The 19,497-nt window shown below is 31.9% G+C and overlaps 1 protein-coding gene and 1 long non-coding RNA gene across 2 annotated transcripts; one reads left to right on the top strand and one right to left on the bottom strand.

Annotated features, from left to right (window-relative positions):
- Positions 1-578: 578 nt before the first annotated feature.
- On the top strand, positions 579-6,405 carry LOC112789583 (uncharacterized). Its single transcript, XM_025831539.3, has 12 exons — positions 579-986; positions 1,361-1,579; positions 2,002-2,131; positions 2,225-2,327; positions 2,703-2,826; positions 3,214-3,276; positions 3,676-3,714; positions 4,188-4,268; positions 4,386-4,433; positions 4,801-4,851; positions 4,946-5,014; positions 5,284-6,405. Exons 2-12 carry the CDS (start codon positions 1,430-1,432, stop codon positions 5,524-5,526), a joined length of 1,101 nt encoding a protein of 366 aa, XP_025687324.2. The 5' UTR covers positions 579-986; positions 1,361-1,429; the 3' UTR covers positions 5,527-6,405.
- On the bottom strand, positions 4,998-6,256 carry LOC112789587 (uncharacterized). The gene is made up of 3 exons (XR_003196313.3): positions 6,088-6,256; positions 5,942-5,996; positions 4,998-5,464 (listed from the first exon to the last, which is right to left on the bottom strand). It is a non-coding gene; the product is annotated as an uncharacterized lncRNA (long non-coding RNA).
- Positions 6,406-19,497: the final 13,092 nt, after the last annotated feature.

Genomic DNA, 19,497 nt, shown 5'->3' on the forward strand with positions numbered 1-19,497 from the left:
CACTAATGTTGAGAGAATTTAGCACCGACTTAACCAGTGTCTCGGAACCCTTTTTTGGAAATAGTTCACCCAATCAGAAATAATTTGACTTAACAAGGCAAATTGCAGGAATACACTTGGAGATATTGGTCGTTGTGTGACCAAATCGACGATTCTCGTCAGCAACGACAAATGCAATAGACAGAATGTTTGTGTTACCGTTTTGAGCTATGGCCATTGATGGAAGATTAATGTCGATCTAGAATTTTTTAAAGGAATTTTATTGTAAGTATAGTCCAAATTAACAATTAATTCTCAATCAAAGTTTAATTTATTTGGGGAGTGGATCCTCTCAAATGAAAAAAAATTGAATGGTATCAAGTGGAAGATCTCATCCTTCATTGCATTTTCTCTCTTATTTATTTTTGATTCTACTTGTAAAATTAAAGATGAGAGATTACACTTTATTCTCTCTAGTGACAAAAAAAATAGAGATGATCTATTTCCATTTATTTGTCATTTAAATCACACCCAATAAAAACCGAGAGGATTGAATACGAGGGATAACGTATTAGAGGCTATTACCGAAAAACACACTTGAGTGATAAAAGTAAAACACTGTTTTTCGGGAACTTTAATTTGTTTATCTCTCAGCTTTTTTTAATTGTAATAGAGCTGATTGGTCCACACAAAATAAGTATGAGGCCAAAGAAAAGTAAGTTGAAGAATTAGAGGCCCATAGTCGTATGATGAGTCCAATCGAATGATGATTATTTTATTTAAGAAATAAAAAACTCTTTTCGAACCAAAATGTAAGAGATCCACCCGACAGGATCACAGGAACAAAAAGAAAAAAGTTCTGAAGAAAATGAAAAACAAAAATGGAGCTTTTTGTGCAGATGTTCTGATAGGGGATCAAATTAGGGTTTACCGAAAAACACACTTGAGTGATAAAACATCTGAGATTGACGGAATTGGATAAAGTTCCCGCCAATCTATTTCTTCCGGTGAGTCAAATCGAACCTTTGGTGTTTTCTTCTTCTCAGTGTTTGTCGTTGCTTTTTCCTGCTCCAATTTTATGTTTTTTTTTAAAGTCAATTTTTCTCTATTCCTTGTTGTTTTGAATTATTGTTTGAATATGCAAGTGCTGGTTTTGATGAGTCAGTGCAATTTTATTTTATTTATTATTTTTTTAGAATGATGTTTGGTGTTCGACACTTGCATTATTAATTTAAGGCCATGAATGCAATGCTTATGTGTATTGTTTGATTGTGTTTTGCTGACAGAGGATGCATCATTTAGTTGTGTTTGTATGTTGCACGCTATGGTCTTTTAGTTGCCACTGGGATTAAGACTTATGTTACTTTTGTTTGTAACACAGGGATACATATATGAAGGTGTTGGCATGAAACACTGTATAGGATTGGAGGAATAATTAATAATCAGAAAAATGACTAGGTTGTCTTTCAGGCCCCGGCCACTTGACATCCACAAGAAGCTCCCCATTGTTAAGTCTGTTAAGGACTTCGAAGATGACGAGGCACCTACTTCTACTCGTAATTTGCAGTTGCTGCGAATTGCTACTGAGGTTGAGCATGAGGTATGGGCACTTTACCTTGAACAAAAACAAAGAGAAGGAGGGTGTGTGTGTGTGCTGGAAGAGGGGGGGGGGCTTCTTTCTTGATTTATAGTGGTATGTTATTGTATTACATTTACCTGTTTAATCCATTACTGTGTTTGATTATATCAATAGCAGCAATGAAATTAGTAACAACTATTGTGTAGATAGCTGGAATTTCAAATATTCAACAATTAATCTCATAGATTACTCTGCTCCTCTTTTGAAAGGAAAATCAATAAAGCAACAAGCTAATATGTGCTTGTTATGGAACAATAGAATAGTGTCATATTAGCAACCTTCTATTATGAATGTACTTAGTTAAAATTTGATGATAATGTTTGGTCAAATTGCAAAGCTGGCGAGATCGGATATATCAGTAACCTCTATTGATTTTCTCTTAGGTACATCATGTTCCCAGCAGGAGAGTGGCCTCTGAAATCCCTACTCCTCAGTTTGTTGTTGTGGATACATATGAAAGGGACTATTCTTGCACTTTTGCTCAACCAAATTCTTACTTGCGGGCAAGAGGAGGTTTGGCCAGTACCACTAGATAGAATTTTCTGCCAAAGTATTTCAGAATTTGAAAACTCCACTGTTGTACTGGAATTCCTTGTCCTTTTGCAGCTCGGGCTGAGATTGGAGAGTTTGTTGAGTATGACTTGGACAATGAAGATGAGGACTGGATTTTTGAGTTTAACAAGGAACAGAAGATTCTGATGCCTGAAATGTAAACTTTTAGATTGTGTTCTGGATTGATTGGTGTCAATTAATTTGTCAATTTTTTGGTTGGTAGAGGGTTAATCCTTTTAATAGGTTTTATCATTGTATTCTTTCTATTTATTTTACCTTGTCAGCAGTTAGTCCTGGTTGCTTGAAATCAAGTTGACACTATTGATCATGGTTTGATCATATCGCTTAACTATCACTCTGTGACAATATATGTTTCTTGGAATGCACATACTTGTGACTAATCTTTTCACAAATCTTGTAATATTAGTATTAGGTGTAAATAATATATGATGTTTCCTCTTTTTCTTTAGTGCTCCTTTTTTTTTTTTTTCCGGGTGCAAGTTCTGCTCTTCATTTAATGCCTGGTAAATAGGTTTGAGGCTCTTCTTTTCAAGCTGGAGGTATTGGATCATAAGGCTCGTGAAAGGGCTGGAGTTATAACACCTACTCTTGGTTCACCAATTCCAGTGCTACTACGGCTTGATGGTGCTATTGAGGTAAAATTATATCACGATTCCATTGTCTATTATTATTGTTATTATTACAATCTATGCTAACAACGGTTTTATGTTTCTGTCCCTTTTATTTTACTTTTTATCTCTCTTCTCGTTAATAGATTTGCCTTTCCTGTAGAAATATCAAGCTAACAGAAGTGATCGTACATTTATATGGTTTAAAAAATTAAACATTTTATTGATTTTTCCTGTTCAATTAATTTTTGTTGTTTATAAGGATTTCCTTATTTACGTTATCTTTGATTGGGATGGTTGACAATGCATCTTAATTTTTCTTAAATGTATTTCTTATAATATAGTATGAAAAAGATATTTCTTTTTTACAATTTAGATTTGTGGCTCATTGAGAATTCTTTTCGTACATTTTAGGCCCTACAAGCTCAGTCAAAATATGCAGTTATTGAATCAGTATATGATTACTGGAAAGAGAAGGTATGCTAATATCCGTAGACCATCAATAATGAGTGAAATGTCTCTTATATGTCAACTTTATTTTCTGGATGACTTCCAATAATTCTCTTCATCGAGGATTCTGGATATTGTATCATCCATGGTGTGGTGTTTATTAACTTTCACATGACTGCATGTGGAGCACTGATGGAAGGAGGGGGTATATCAAGGCAACTTGACTAATATATGGGATTATGCTTGTTATAGTTTCATTAAGGAGTTGGAAACTGTTATATAGGGTCTCTTTCATTTTTGTTGGTGTTTAGTCTAACTATACTATCAACCATACACAGTGGTTCCTTCCAATTGTTAGTCAGAATTACGAAATATTGATGTCTTGTTATCTTTCTTTTCTTATTTGCTGTATTCTTTTGGATGCAGCGAGAAAGGTGGCAAAAGCCAATTTTGCGACGTTTGCAGGTTGGTTTTCAGCACGTTACAATCAATTTATTCTATTGCTGATCTGTTTTAATATAGATGCATTTCGAACTAAACTTATGATAAATTTGTTGGATTTGTGATTTCTCAACTGTGCTGCTTTATTCAGCAGGCAATCTCTTGGCTAATTTGTTTTAGAATGCATTTTTTTTTTTCAGCCTTCCCTCCCTATAACTAGTCATGTCATCAACATTTTTATGTGTGAATTTAATATGTTATCCCTTGTTTGAAACATGTAAACGATTTCCCAATAACAAGTTTTCAAGTTCTTTAAATACAATGTCTATTTTTTCTCCCTTGCAAATAGGGGCTTATGCTCCCTTCTCATAAGCTTTTTTCCTGGATGTATTGACTTCAGAATATTTCTCTGTTCTAGCTCCATTTACTTGTTGGCGTAAAGTTACTAGACAAGCATGTTGTGGAAGTTTGACAAGATTGACTGCATTTCTGTGCAGCCCCCTCCACCTTCTAATGACACCAACCCATATAATGTCTTTCGTCCTAGGGAAAAAGCCCACAGGCTTCACACAAGAAGGGTATGTTGAAAATTTAACTTTCATTTATACAATTTTGGTTAAATGCTTTTTCATCAAAGGCATTTTGTAAATTGGCATATATTTTTGGTTGAACTTTGGTGCTTATTTTCTATTCAGATGCAACGAAGAGAAAACAATGTCCAGTCATTTGAGAAGTTTCGCCAGGTTAGCTCCTTTTGCTGGTTATGGTTCTTAGGCATCTGGAAGTCAGTTAGATGAGCTTGAAGTGTTTTCTCTGTTGAAGGCACTATGTCGCATTTATGTGTTTTTTATCTAGCAATTTTTCAACAGTCATACATGTTTATGTTTTATCATTTTGATTCTCATCATAACTTGTGGAAGCTATGGATTAAATTATATGATTCGTATGATCATTTAGCTTCTAAAAATGTTCAGAGTTGTTGCGGTTTACCAGAAGTTGTAGCTGTTTGAAAGTTGTTTTGTTTTTACCTTCAGATTGAAATATATACATGTATTCCTTTGCAGTATATATTACATGAAAAACTTACGTTAATGCTTTCTTCCTAAACAGGTTAGACGGAACCTTGAACAAGCTAAGAGCTTGGTGCAGGCTGTGATCAAGGTATGATGTTCTAGTTTCTGAGAGTTTGCCTATTCTACAATATGTATATCCTTTAGCCATCATACATGTTTTGTTGATATATGATGATCACCAGAGGGAGGAGAAAAAGAGAGAAGTAATGGATAATGAAGTTATGCTGCAGAGGATACAAATGAAGTATAAGGTACTTGCATTATTCTTCCCACGTGCTTTCTTACATCTGTCCTTACTAGAAGATGGTGTAGTATGGTGGTTGCCATTCATTGTGAGGCCAAAGCAAAACTATGTCATTTCCTTTCCCATTCTGTTTACGGGGCAACACTAAATGGAATTTGGAGGCTGTATTAAAGTTCTAGTTTTAAAACTCTTGCATTTAATCTCAATGTATTGTTGCACCAATTCCTGAAGTAGTTTCAGGAAACTTATGAACTGATGAGTGATTCCATATCTCAGCATGAAACCAAATTTTTGGAAGACAGCTTAGCACTCTCGAGACTCACTCCCTACTCATCGAAGTTTGTTTCAAGTGAGGAGGAGTTCTTCGAGTCAGACAATATGATGACTAGCCATCCTCATTCAAGGCCTTCAGTAGTACAGATTCATCCTTCATATGATGCCAACCCGGCCATGCTTCCTGCAGCTTTTTCAAAGCAAGAGTTTAGGAGGCGATTATATATATACATTATACTAGCATAAATATATATACATTCAACCTACATCGTCAATTACTCAACACAAGCTCAACATCAATTCATCCATCAACATCACAAAACTAATTATTTAACACATTTAACCATTTCAACTTATCTTATAGTTCTCTAGCCTAAGTTTTCACAGAGTCTTACATATTAAATGCGCGAAACTTAAACCATACCTTGGCCGATCACCGCATTTGGTCCAAGGCAGCCACACTAGCTATACACACAGCCCCCACAACTAAAAAAAAAATACTAATGCTTTAACACCAATCCTCCACCAAGTCTCCAAATGTCCACAATGCTAAGTTCCAATTACAACACACCACCTAATACATATATACAACATATACCATACCCAATTCAATATCTAATGCACCAATTCATATTTTTAGATAGGGTTTCGGTCTTCTTACCTTACCCACGCACAGAAGACCTCAAACCCGATAAGCTCCGCAAGCTAAATCGAACCTAGAACACCAAATTGGCAAAATCTCACTACAAGGGCTCAATTTCAAGAATAGAAAGGGAATAAAGAATATGAGATGGAATTTTAGCTTACCCATGAAACCGATCCGATAAAAACGTAGAGCTCGACGCGCTGGACGCGTGGCCACAAACGGTGCGGCGATCGGAGTTTAAACGGGGAAGTTACAGTGGATTGAAGTAAAGTTGAGGATTTGGAGCTCTCCTCTACCCCTTGCTGTATTCAGCGTGTTTCTTAACTGAATGGGAAAGGAGATGCTTCTGCCCCTTTTTAAGTTATGGGCCCAGTTGGACCTACGGGTCTAGTTTGGGCCCAGTTCAATCGGTTCGGTCTATTTGATTCAATTTTGGGCCAAAATTTTTAAAATTAGTGTCAAAATTTTCTTTTTGAAGAGCTCTATCTTATTTTGATATTAGATTTAAATTTTTAGTTTTATTAATTAAAATTCAATTTATTGACTAATTATTTACTGATTTTAGCGGGGTTTACATGAAAGCTTTTCGAATTTAAAAATATCTGCATGAACGAAAAAAAATTTCATTGTATCTTCATTCCAAACCTGTAGAAACATATCTAAAACACTCATAAAGGGAGCAATACACCACAAAGAATAGATAACAACCACAATTTTTTTATCTAGATTTGGATCTGATCGAGATCTAAATCTCTTAAATAGAAAGAAAAACAAGAACATAGAATTGGAGTTATAGAAATTGGGAAGGGGAGGAGAAGAAAAAGAAGAGTGAAAGGAGCAGTGAAAATGTGACCCGCGGGAGAATGGCGGTGGTGGACAGAAAGTGAAAAAGGGCTATGAAATAGAAACAAAAAAGATGATAGATGGTAAAAAAAAAAAGAAAAAAGGGCAGGGGAAGGAGAACCACGGCCAAGCTAAGGCGGCAGCAGCAAGCCAACAACCCTAAAAAAAGTTTTGTGGTTTCGTTTCTCTATCAGTGGAGAGAAAATAATTTGTACCGAGGCTTATTAGCAGTGACGAATCTAGAAAATTTTGTCTTTAGAGGCAAAATATATATAATATAATAATAATTTTTATGATTGTACTATAATATTATAAAACATGATTACTCCTCAAATTATTTAACTAATAAATTAAAATAATAAAATATTATTTTAAATTCTATTCTTTTGGATTTTAAATTTTGAAAAGATTGAATAATCTTTTCATTGTCAATGCAATCAAATATCTTTTTTTATATATATGTGACTAAACAATCATTTAAAAATTCATCTCCCATACGGTTACGAAGTCGGTTCTTTATGATGTTCATAGCAGAAAAGGTTCTTTCAATTGATGCAGTTATTACAAGCAAAACTAAAGCTAACTTCAAAAGAAGAAATACTAAAGGATAAATGATATTTTTTCGAGTCTCAACCAATTTCTCAGAAAGAGCACCAATCCTATTTAAGTTTGAGGATTGATCATCAGAATGCACATCTAATACGAAGTTCTTAAGTTGACTATCAAGTACCAAAAGTTGAGTGGAAGAAAATTCTAATGGATAGAATTGAGCTAACTAGATCAATTTCTCCTTATCAAATGCAAAAAATGAGTGTTTTGGATTCAAGCAAGCTATACAAAGAAGCAATTCAGTATTCACCTCTGTAAAATGATTGTTGAGTTTTTGAAGTTGTCTATCAACTGCTTGATAGAATATCTCAACTTAAAAATGATGCAAATTTGATATCTTTTGAGCTTTGCGTCTTGATCTTCCTTGTGACACAAATATATCATCCATTTTTGGAACAATAATATTATGTTTGTCACAAAACAATGAGACTTCATCAAGTAAAAGAGACCAACCATCACCTCTTATATTTTACAACCATTTCTTAGACACTTTAACCAATGCCATAGCATTTACAATGTCTTGATCATTCCTTTGTAACGCTTGAGATAACTCATTAGTAATTCCCAAGATATTTTTCATCAAGTACAAGTTAAAAATGAATTCAAAAGATTGAATGACATTCAATAAGTGACATGCTTCAGCTCTTTGTTCTGAATTATTTTCATCTTCCTTAATATATTCAAGAACATTGACCATGGAAGAAAACAAAAAAATTAATCTAAGTATAGTTCTATAGTGTGAACCCCATCTAGTGTCTCCAACTCTTTTTAAAGCCATTTCTTGATTCAAACCACGTTCACTAGAAATTTCTCCACTTTGTAATACTTCAATTGTCTTAATCATCTGACTATCACGAAGCATATCTCATTGTTTACACGAAGCTCCAACAACATTGCACAAATTAGTTAACAAATTAAAAAACAAAGCGATTTCAACTTTTTTTTGTAATCATTACAAGAGCTAACTGAAGTTGGTGGGCAAAGCAATGCACATAGAAAGCATAAGAATTTTCTTTCAATATCAAAGTTTTTAAACCATTAAATTCTCCTTACATATTACTTGCACCATCATATCCTTGTCCACGTATTCTTGATAAACTTAAATTATATGTTTCTAATAATGACTCCAATACTAATTTTAGAGATAAAGAATTGGTATTAGAAACATGAACAAGACCAAAAAAATGCTCCCTAACTTGTCCTTCTTTGTTCACATACCTTAAACAAACTGACATTTGCTCTTTAATAGAAATGTCACGGGCTTCATCAATCAAAACAGCAAACAATTCATCCCCAAGATCATTAACAATAATTTTTGTCGTTTCATTTGCAGCAGCTCTTACAATATCTTTCTGAATTAAGGGTGCTCTTAGTTTAAGATTTTCACGAGCATTTTTAAAAGTACGATCAATCTCTTCATTATGTTGCGCAAGAAAGTTTAGAAGTTCCAAAAGATTTCCTTGATTAACAGAATCATCTGTCTCATGATTACCACAAAAGGCCAATCCTTATCGTAAAAGAAATCTAATACAATCAATTGTGACTGTCAAGTGAATTTGATAAGAAGAGGCCAAAGAATTGTTTTGAGATCCAACCTCCAACAATGAAGTTCTTTTAAAATATTTTTCCATTACTAATGGGATAAAATTATAAACCTAAGTTAATTGACTAATATAAATAATTCATAATTCTACACAAATTAAAAAATACAGTATAAAATTATATATACAAAATTGATAATCATGTGTCATTCCAATTGATTTCTAAATTCCAACAACAACATTTAATGAACTAAATTGCAACAGAATTCTAACAGCAACAACAAATTGATTTCTAAATTCCAACAACAACAACTAATGATTTAAATTCCAACAGCAACAAAATTGATTTTTAAATTCTAACAGCAACAATTACATAGACAGAATCACAGAACTAAACTGCAGAATCCAAGAGGCAATTAACAAAAAGCAATTAACAATCATCATTCATGAATCATGAATATATGTACCAAGAGGCAAGAGTGAACTGCAGAGCTGCAGAATCCTGAACTCCACGAGGCAAAACCCAACAACCGTGCGACACCCAACAGCAGAACCAGCGGCACCCAGGACCAGGAGCCAGGACCCAACGGCAGAACCAGCGGCACCCCGCAGTCCCGTACCCTAAACTGCTGAAGACAGAACCAGACGCTGAAATTCGAAGGAATAGGAAGACAGAACCAGTCGAGGATTGAAGCTGTAAAGACCAAGGAAGAAGAAGAAGACAAAACTAGACGCCGAAGGAATGCAGCGATAGAACCAGACGCGGGTACGCGGTGATGCAAGGAGAAATTGACGGAGTCTGGAAGCGTTAGTGGCGGAGTGAGCGAGTGGCGGTAGACGACAGTAATTTTGGAGGGCTAGATCTGAACTGCTAGAATTTAAAAATATTAGAGTTAAAAACTGGAGCATAGAAACAAAATTAAAAAAAGGAGAGAAGAAGAAGGATTAGAGATTTGGAGGGTGCGTGAGTCAAAATTAATTGAATAGTGGGACAAATTAAATATTTTTTTAAGAATTACTCATTAATTTTTGTAATCTTACTGGAGCAGTTGCCCCTATTATCTATTGAGTACATCCGTCCCTGCTTATTAGTTATTAGAAGAATTTTATTAATGTATAGAATAATCACGGTAACCGAATCATACTAGAATGATCTAATATAAAATAATTAATCCACAAAATAGACTGAAAAAATAAAATCTCGTAACAATAATATAAATATATAAAGTATTAGCTAGCTAGGGTGAAAGTTATAATGGATTCCTCGTTTATATGAGAATTGAAAAGTGGAGTATGCAAGAAAGAAAGGGAGATGTATGTTGGGATTGAAAACGCACAAGTTACATGCACAGTACCTTGGCCTTTGGCTTCATTGGAAGGCGTTCTGAATAATTGTGGGATTGATTGGAATTATATTAAAGGAACGCACAACATCTCAAAGATTCTTACCTAAAATAAGTCAAATTTAATACCCCTTATTATGAACCTTTCTCAGTCACCTCTTGTTCATTCATTTGAGTTTGATTCGTTTTTTTTTTCTTTCTGTTGGATTTATTTTTGGCACCGTTTTTTAGGTGTAAAATTAATTATTATTCGAGTTAATGTATAAATTAAAAAAGTTATGGAAAAGTTATTTGTCGACAAGAACTCTATCTACTCCTGCTTTTGATATTGCCCCTTTGCTTTGTGAGCACTTTGTCTTCATGATAGAATCGATCAATCGAATCAAACTTAAATTGAATTATTATAGCACTTAATAATGTCTAAATAATTTAAATAATAAGGGTTACTTTTCATTTATTAATTAATAATTATAATTTTTAACTTTTTTTTATTTTCTACGGTATCCCTCAATCCGGCAAACCAAGAACTAATCCACAGTGAATTCCATTTACTGTTGACCAATGAATTGCTGCATACATAAAGCAGAATTCGAACCCCAATTTTTAACTTAATTGATCCGACATCTCTGCTACTTGACATGATTATAACATTTCTTAATTAATAATTAAGATAAGGTTTGGAAAGGGTTTGGCCCTCCGAGGGTTGAGCTGTTTACTTGGTTTGTCTTGGTCGGAAGGATGAATACTAAGGATCGACTATGTAGATTACGGGTTATTGATCAGCATGACAGTAGGTGTGTGCTATGCGGTAAGGCTGAGAAAACTGCTTTTCGTTTGTTCCTCGATTGCGAGATCACATGGCAGGTGTGGTGCGCTTGGCTGCTGGCCTTTGGACGAAGGTGGAGCTTTCCAGGTACACTAAATGATCACTTTGAAAGCTGGACGAATATATCTATAACTTTGTAAGGAAGATAGACAGAAAGATGTGCTTCATTGGGTTCTTTGCGGTTAGTTGGACAATCTGACTAGAAAGGAATGGTAGGCTCTTTCGAAATAATACTTCAAACGTAGAGGACATTATAAATAGTTCGATTAGGTACTTTGAGAAATGGAGTTGTGGTGATCTCTTTGGTTATTGATGGCCATGTCAAAAATGACTAGGGATTGATTTATTAGATATTGTTATTTCCTATAGCTCTTTCATTATTTCACTCTTTGTGTTGAGCTTCTTTGATTCAAAAAAAAAATTTATTAGTATATTTAAACCATTTTGTAAAAGATCCCGCTAGAGAGACAATGGACTATTTGTACAATGTGTACAATAGGTTATTGAGTTACAAAATGAACATTTCCTACTATCTAGAATAACCATCAGAGTACTAGGGATAATAAACATCTTCCCAAAAGATTAAACTGATTTTGGGGTTCACCAAGGATCGAACTCTTGATCTTTCATACCTAGCACTCTAATACCATGTCATGATATCACTTATTCCAAAAATTTCAACTGATAAAAAAAGGTAACAATAATGATTATATCTCTAATACTCTATAAACCTCCATTATAAATATTATACAAATATTCCATTAATTTCTCCTGCTTTCCTTTTTATAAATGGTGGAGTTATTAATGTGCGCATGAAATGAAAGAATAGGGCAATCACTATTCCTTTTTGCCACTGATAAATTTATGTTCATTCATCGGATTTTATTCTTCAATATCGGCACGTGGCCTGTAAATGCACTGGTATACAAATGATTCATTAATCATGCATGGATACACCAAATATTAATATAGTGGACAAAATTATAAAGTTGGTATCATATATCTTGTAGTAGTTACGTTCATCAAAACAATCCTTGTTGAATTTCATCGGTTTAATTTATACTATTTTATATTCCTTTTATCTTATCTTTAAATGTCACGTTTAAATCTATTGGTCACTATTTTATTCAGACACCTGGATAAGCAACATAGCTAGCTAGTCTTATTAGCAGACTCTATCTAGAGAACCTAATCGAATCAAGAAATTAAAGCGCAAATTATTAATTTTTTATTGCATCCACTTATATAAATATTCCACCATCCATATATGCATCCATTAATTAATTAAGGATAAAATATTAAATTGATCATTTAAGTTTTGGCGTAATCTTGTTTAGTTTTAAAGTTTAAAGTATTCTATTTGAATCCAAAAAAGTTTCATTTAATTTTAATATGTAGTTTCACCATGAGGTCAAAGTAAAATAATTAATGGAATATCTTACATAATAGCAGTATAAGAACAAGGTCAATAATCTGAAGAATAAGTATAAGCTCCAGAGGTACAAAATCAACTATGGATGTATCAATATATTTATTTATGATTTTTCTTATAATTTAAATGAAATATTTTCTATAGAACTAAGGAGAACGATAAATAAATATATTAATTGATGGATCCATTGTTGATTTTGTACCTCTAAAACTTATACTTGTTCTCTAGATTTATCGACTTTGTTCTTACACTACTGTCAGGTAAGACATTCCGTTAATTATTTAATTTTAATCTCATGGTAAGGACTACATTAAAATTAAATAAAACTTTTTTTTGAATTCAAATATAATAAAATACTTTAAACCTTAAAGATCAAAACAAAATTACTTTCAAATATAGAGGACCAATTTAATATTTTACCCATTAATTAATGTCAACTGCCAAATTTTCATTTTTGGTAACACTTTGTCAAGTGAAAAACTAAGATGCATGCTATATATGTTAAAACAAGCAAGAATTTATTCAATTTAAAGATGATGATGATCTCAACTACATATTAGAAACAAAATATAATAAAATTAACAACATGGTTTAAAGTATTAATTGTTACTTAAAGAAGTAATTTTTTTTTGAAAAAATGTATATAGAGTAGCTGAATGTATTTTACTATTTTTATTTATTTTGAAGAGCAAAAGAGTATATAATTTTTTTTAAAAAAAAAAGCACCATCACCACCAATTGGTGGTATTGACCTAATTAAGTTGTCATTTTAACTAAGGTGAAAGCTTATATGTAGTTGCTTTTATATAAGAGGAGTGCTAGAGAGTTAGTAAGTTTTATTATTCGTATTCATTAATTAGTTATTATTTGTGTTTTTAATAGTGTGAGATTTTATTTAATGATATGGAATTACTCACTTTTCTTTTGATGGTTAAGTGCTATCCAGATTTTAATAAAAGTGCTGACCCCTAGACTTTCTCTTTATATAAAGTTGATAGTTAAAATCTGTTAGATAATAATTTTGGTAAATTTGTCAAATCACCGAATAACTCTACTCAATTATCAACTTTACGTAAAAATAACTACTGCATTTAAGTTTTCTCCTTTAACTAAAAAGAAAAATCATAAACTTGGCGAATAATCCAAGCAAGCAAAATAAGAGAATTTCGTAAGACAAGTTGTGGTGGACTTCTTATAAGCATGTTCATTCCTAATCACTCTTCTCTATATATAGACCACATACATACGACATAGACTAGGAATAACAATTAAGAGGTGTGCATAAGTTGGAATTATGCATGCCATCTTGAATATAATGTAACAATATATGAATCGGAGCATGTTTTTAGTGACCCTCAAAGGCTTCCACTACTCCATGTTGCAATTGATTATCGTCTAATATTAAAAGATATGGTCATTATTATATGGAGGCATGGAAGTACTTGAGGGTCCATTAAAGATAAATGCTCATGAATTTATTTGAAAGAAAAAAAATCAACCTTGTTGATTCAAGTAAGATAGCGACGATTTTTTTTAAATCGCTGCTAAATGAGATTTATGTAGCGATTGATACGATGAATAAGACTATCCTCAAAACAATTATATTTAGTGGCAGTTTGACTCAAATTGTCGCAAAAATGCTTATTAGCGACAGTTAGCCTAGGGTTGCATATCAGCTATCATATCAATAATATTTAGTTGCTATAATCGCCGCTAATTTACAGGTTAGTCCAAGAAGAGCATATAAACCATTTTGTTATCTAGTGGCGGTTTCACTAAAACCGTTGCGAAATCAAGAAGCCACTCATTAGTTCTCATTTTTCAAACTATGTATCCACTAATAAAAACTTATTCTTCAAGTTTGTTTGAATCACTCCTATTTATCTCATGACATTATTTTTGTATTTGTTTAATTTGAAACAGAGTCACTTTTTATGCGTTTAAATATGTATATAGTGTTTTCAAAAAGGAATTAATGTAATAAAACTAATATATTTTTTAAATTACTTTTCAGCAATTATTTAGCATAAAAAATTGAATAAAAATCCATTTTAAAAGCTATAGTACAATGTCACAAAATAAAAGATGCTACGAAAAATTCTTTGTAAAAATCTAAAATAACATGCTTCAAAATAATATTTCAGCATATTTTTTTTAATCATGTGTTCAAAATTAAATTACCGTTTAATTTCCTCTCATTCACTTGTAAAAATAAGAATACATCTTTCTATGCTAAAAGTAATAAAAAAATTTATCTTCTGTATATATAACATCTTTTAATATTACATCTAGACAAAAATTAAAAAAAAAGTATATGTCTAAAATAAATTTATATGAATAAAACAATATTCAAGAAAGCATAAATTGAAATTTCATCTAAATTGCATCCTAGTTAACCTCACTACCTAAACATTTTTACCATAGCCAAATTTCTAATACTACTATTTTAACCATCAAAATATCACAAATAGATCAAAGTCTTAAAATTAAAGAGTAACAAGAAGTTCATTGTATCATCTAGGAATATTGTGTGAAGATCAAATTTTTCTTAAAACATCGTGTGGCAAAAAATACTCTCTATCAAATTTTATTGCCATTTGCTTGCTGCTGGGACCAACAAATTAAATTTTTAAATGCTCCACCTACCATCCTTATACAGTTGAAGGCACCTTCATATATAGTCTCTCCATATTTGAAAGTTGATATATGTGTTTTTAGTTTTTATTTTGGTAGATACTTAGATATAATTATTTTTATGTGAAGTTAATAATTAAAAATTATTAAATAATTTGATATATTTGATTAAATTATCATCTAATAAATTTTAAATATCAATTTTGTACGAAAATAACTACATTTAGGTTTGTTATTTATATATTTGCTATCACTAATCATTCTATATATAATCTGTTTATTATTCACATAGTTTAAGAAAAGAAATAAATTGTCACAATTTTTACGCGTAGATTTATGTGTATGACTGATGATGAGAATTGAGAATGGGTTAGGTTATTATATTAAAAGGAGAAGATTCACTTGCAGTTGTCTTCACGTGAAGTTAAAAGTTAAGAACTATTAGATAATGATTTAGTTAAATTTGTTAAATAATATAATGATTATTAAATATCAACTTTCCATAATTCTCATGATTTTGCTACACACCATGAAACTGCTGGACAAACCGTCGCAATTCTTTTATTTAACAACGGTTTGACAGTTAAATAGGCACTGCTAAGTGTGCTAAGTGACAAACTGATTATTTGTTTTAAAGATAAATAAAGGAATGAACGAGCATCAAGTTGCAGAGAAATCTTACGAGTGAATACATATTGTTTCATTAGTTGACTTGCTTCCATTCATTTGGAGGCATTTCATTTAATTTGTTGGCTAATACTACGTTTTCCAGCACTTTTTCAACTCTTTTCCATTAACAAATTAAGCTAAGGCGAAGATCAAGGATGCTGATTCTTCCCAACTTATCATTTTTGCTGTTCACAATAAGGCTCCTAACTCGCACACTATTAATATAATCGGGTAGGTTTATATATACAGTATTGTGCTTAAATTTTAATGCTAGAAAGATTAAAAAAAAAATTCAAACTTATTTTATTTAGCATTCATTAATTCTAACAATAATTAATAAATACTAAATAAGACAAATTTTGGTTAATTTTAGCTAATTATTTGTTTTATTATCAAACATTTTCGTATACTTAATAATATTCATTCATGTTTCTTCATGTTTTCCCCTTAACTCTCTTGGATTAATGGAGAACCTTATCTTTGACACATGAAAAACTTTTGTGATGCTTGTTGTGGAATTGGATCCGTTTTAAAGTGCAGGGAACATACCCACTATTCTTTTGTCTGTATTATCCCCCTCCCTCTATATAAGGCCATTAGAAGAACCATAGGTTTCACTAGGGCATAGCATCATAATTAAGTAAACTACTATATATATGAATGGTTGCATTAAAGGCTTCGAAGATTCATTAAGAAATTGGCTTCTGCATCCCTCGAAGGCTTCCGCTACATCTTGTTTCAAATCAAATCGACATGAAGAAACATGGAGTAGCGGATTGGGCCAAGAGGGATGCACAAGACTTTATTCTTTGTTTTTGAATGTTATTCAATATTTTACCTATATTGATGACTATGCCAAGCATACAGCGATCGAGCTTCACAAAAGTTTATATATGTGTTTTATTTTCTAAAACATTTATCTGTTTGAAAATATTTCTAGCTGTATAACATTTTTGTAAATTATTATAGACACCATCAGTTTAATTTCTCCAATTTTCAGTTTGAGTAGTTTGAAGCATATGATTATTTTTATACTTCCAATCAATATATCTACATATACCGTTATCCTTCTATACTATTATTTTTTGCGTTGTTGTACCATTTTTCTTCCATTTAATCCAATTAATAAAAATATGATTCGCTTAAACAACAAATTAATGCTGTAGTCACAAAATTATTAGGTGTCTTCATATTCTTTTTGTAACAAAATTTCAAAAATAATGCAACATGTTCTACTAATTAATATTCACAACTCTATTCATAAAATCTTCTGCTTCACTTCCCTTCTTTTTATAACAAAATCCCAAACATAATAAAACTATATTAGCATGTGATGATCTACATACTAATATTAACAATTTCGTTTATAAATTCTTCTACTCCTTGACAATTAGGGTTAGTTGCTCCATTTCCATTAATTGATCAACCAAATTGGATTCCCAAAATCGTGTGAAATGTATGTGAAAGCAAAACCTATTGATTAGTTGAAATAAAACTGAAGAGAGACTTATATAGTTCTCAAACTCTGATGAACCGCACCGTTTAAGAAATTGTTATCAAGTATTAGTAGAGCCAAATGCTCATTTTCTTTTTGATGTACTTGAAAGTAACACAAACTAATACAAATATAAGGGATAAGATGCATCGGAATTAACTTTCTTGAATGTGTTACATATATACCGTTACTAGAAGATGTTTCTGAAAATTGTAAGGGTACAAGAATGTTATTAACTTTACTAATACATGTCCTATTTGTTGGGATTGTTTGAATGCACCAAAGACTCACCATGATCATCTTCTTTAATATCTCAGCTTCTTCTTTCATGATTGAAGAATAATTTGAATGAATGTTATCTTGCACAAGATTTTCATAAATCATTTCTGGAAGAAAGATTTCGCTAGTACGTGATTTTTTATGCTCATGATTTCTTCTTTTAATTATTTCGAGAATTAATATACCATAACTATAAACATTATATTTATGAAAAATTTTACTGAGTTAAAATTTTTGGAACAATGTATCTGACAGTTCCTCTTGTACCCAATAAAGATATTATACTGACTTTTTTTTTTTTAATTTAGCTAGTCTAAAATAAAAATCTTTTGATAGAATTATTTGTCCAAAAAATATTTTGAAGTTTGATATCGAATGAACAATTCTTATACTACATCCTGGAGGTAAGTATTCTAATCCTTGAACAATACTAATTATGATTTTATATAATATCTTTAAATTCAAACAATAATTGGTATTTGGAGATCCTTTTCTATTAATAAACTTAGGAGATCCTTTTCTATTAATAAACTTATCTAGTGAACCAACTGACATAAATTTAAATACAGGTGCTTTTTTTTTTTCATAACAAAATTCCAAAAGTAAAAGTATATTGGCATGTGATGTTCTACTTATGCTAATAACTTCGTTCATGAATTCTTCTCCAGTATCCTTTATTCACTTATCACTTTTACCGCAATAGAACGACCTTCATATAAGATTCTTTGTACACGGTTCCAAATCTTCCTTGTCCTAATTTATGTTCTAATGACTTAGTCAATTTTTTTAATTTCTGAATACCTATAGTGTTTGAGTGCCAAAAATCTAATTTTTTTCATAAATTCCTCCTCGTCATTGTGATTGAAAAAAGGTTCTTACTTTATTTCTTGAAGTAAAGTTTAGTTATTAAATTATTAAGACACCTTTTTTTATTATAAATCTAATACAACATGTCGCCATTGCTAATGCAGCTGCACATATGTAAAAAAAAAATTATACATAAATATGATGAAATTAGGGCTAGTGCATCAATGAACTTTGAAGCAAAGGATTATTGGTGATATTGAGCTTGAGTCTTGTTGGAAACATAGGAACTACCTCTCCAGATAAGTTGTTATAAGCAAATCCAAAGTTGTTATTTCCGGTTAAATTCAAGTTCTTCAAATCTCTTAATTAGAAAAATGAAGGAGGGATCAACCCCGTTAAACCTTGGCAATCAGTGTTGTTCCATCTCAAATGCTTGTGCAATCTCAAGCAAAAACCATCTGGTCACAGAGTCCTTCAGATTGTGGACTCAACCTGTTGATTGGTTGGAAAGTGAGGTTCACATTCTTTCCAAACTTCTCCAAATAGTGGAAGTTAGTTAGGTGAGGAAGGTGACCTGTGAAATTGTTATGTTGGAGTCGCACCTCCAACACATGTATGGAGCCTGAGAAGCCTCATTCCTGGTTGTCAAGGGCTAAAATCTCCACTCCAGGATTTCTCTAGGGTGGAAACTCACCACGTGCAGTTGTCGTGAAGTGGTTGACTAAATTGGTTTTTTCTTTTTAAAGTGAAAAAGCTTAACACAACAACATGTAACAAAACAAAAAAATTCATACCACTAGAAATAATAATTTTTATTTATCTCTGGTATTGTTATCAACAACCATAAAGTTTACTACCAATTCACTTATCGTAACTTATAAAGAATCTATTAATAATATCCACTACACTTGAACCTTGATTTTTGAAAATTTTATCATTTTTTTTTAGTCAAATTCTGCAGATGACCGCAAAAAAATCAAACAATCAGTGCTTTCGCTCTATCTTTCTCGCTGATATATTTGTACGACTTTTATAGTGTTGCTTGAGTATACTTGGAATAGTCCATATCCTTCTAAGAGCAAACAACCAAACA

The sequence above is a fragment of the Arachis hypogaea genome, chromosome 3 (assembly GCF_003086295.3).
Source record: "Arachis hypogaea cultivar Tifrunner chromosome 3, arahy.Tifrunner.gnm2.J5K5, whole genome shotgun sequence".
In the NCBI taxonomy this organism is placed as follows: domain Eukaryota; kingdom Viridiplantae; phylum Streptophyta; class Magnoliopsida; order Fabales; family Fabaceae; genus Arachis; species Arachis hypogaea.

Excerpts from the sequence above, each read along its gene's own strand:
- LOC112789583 (XM_025831539.3), top strand. The coding sequence starts at position 1,430 with ATGACTAGGTTGTCTTTCAGGCCCCGGCCACTTGACATCCACAAGAAG. Across the intron at positions 2,827-3,213 it reads GGCTTGATGGTGCTATTGAG|GCCCTACAAGCTCAGTCAAA; the intron begins GTAAAATTATAT and ends CGTACATTTTAG. Across the intron at positions 3,715-4,187 it reads CAATTTTGCGACGTTTGCAG|CCCCCTCCACCTTCTAATGA; the intron begins GTTGGTTTTCAG and ends ATTTCTGTGCAG.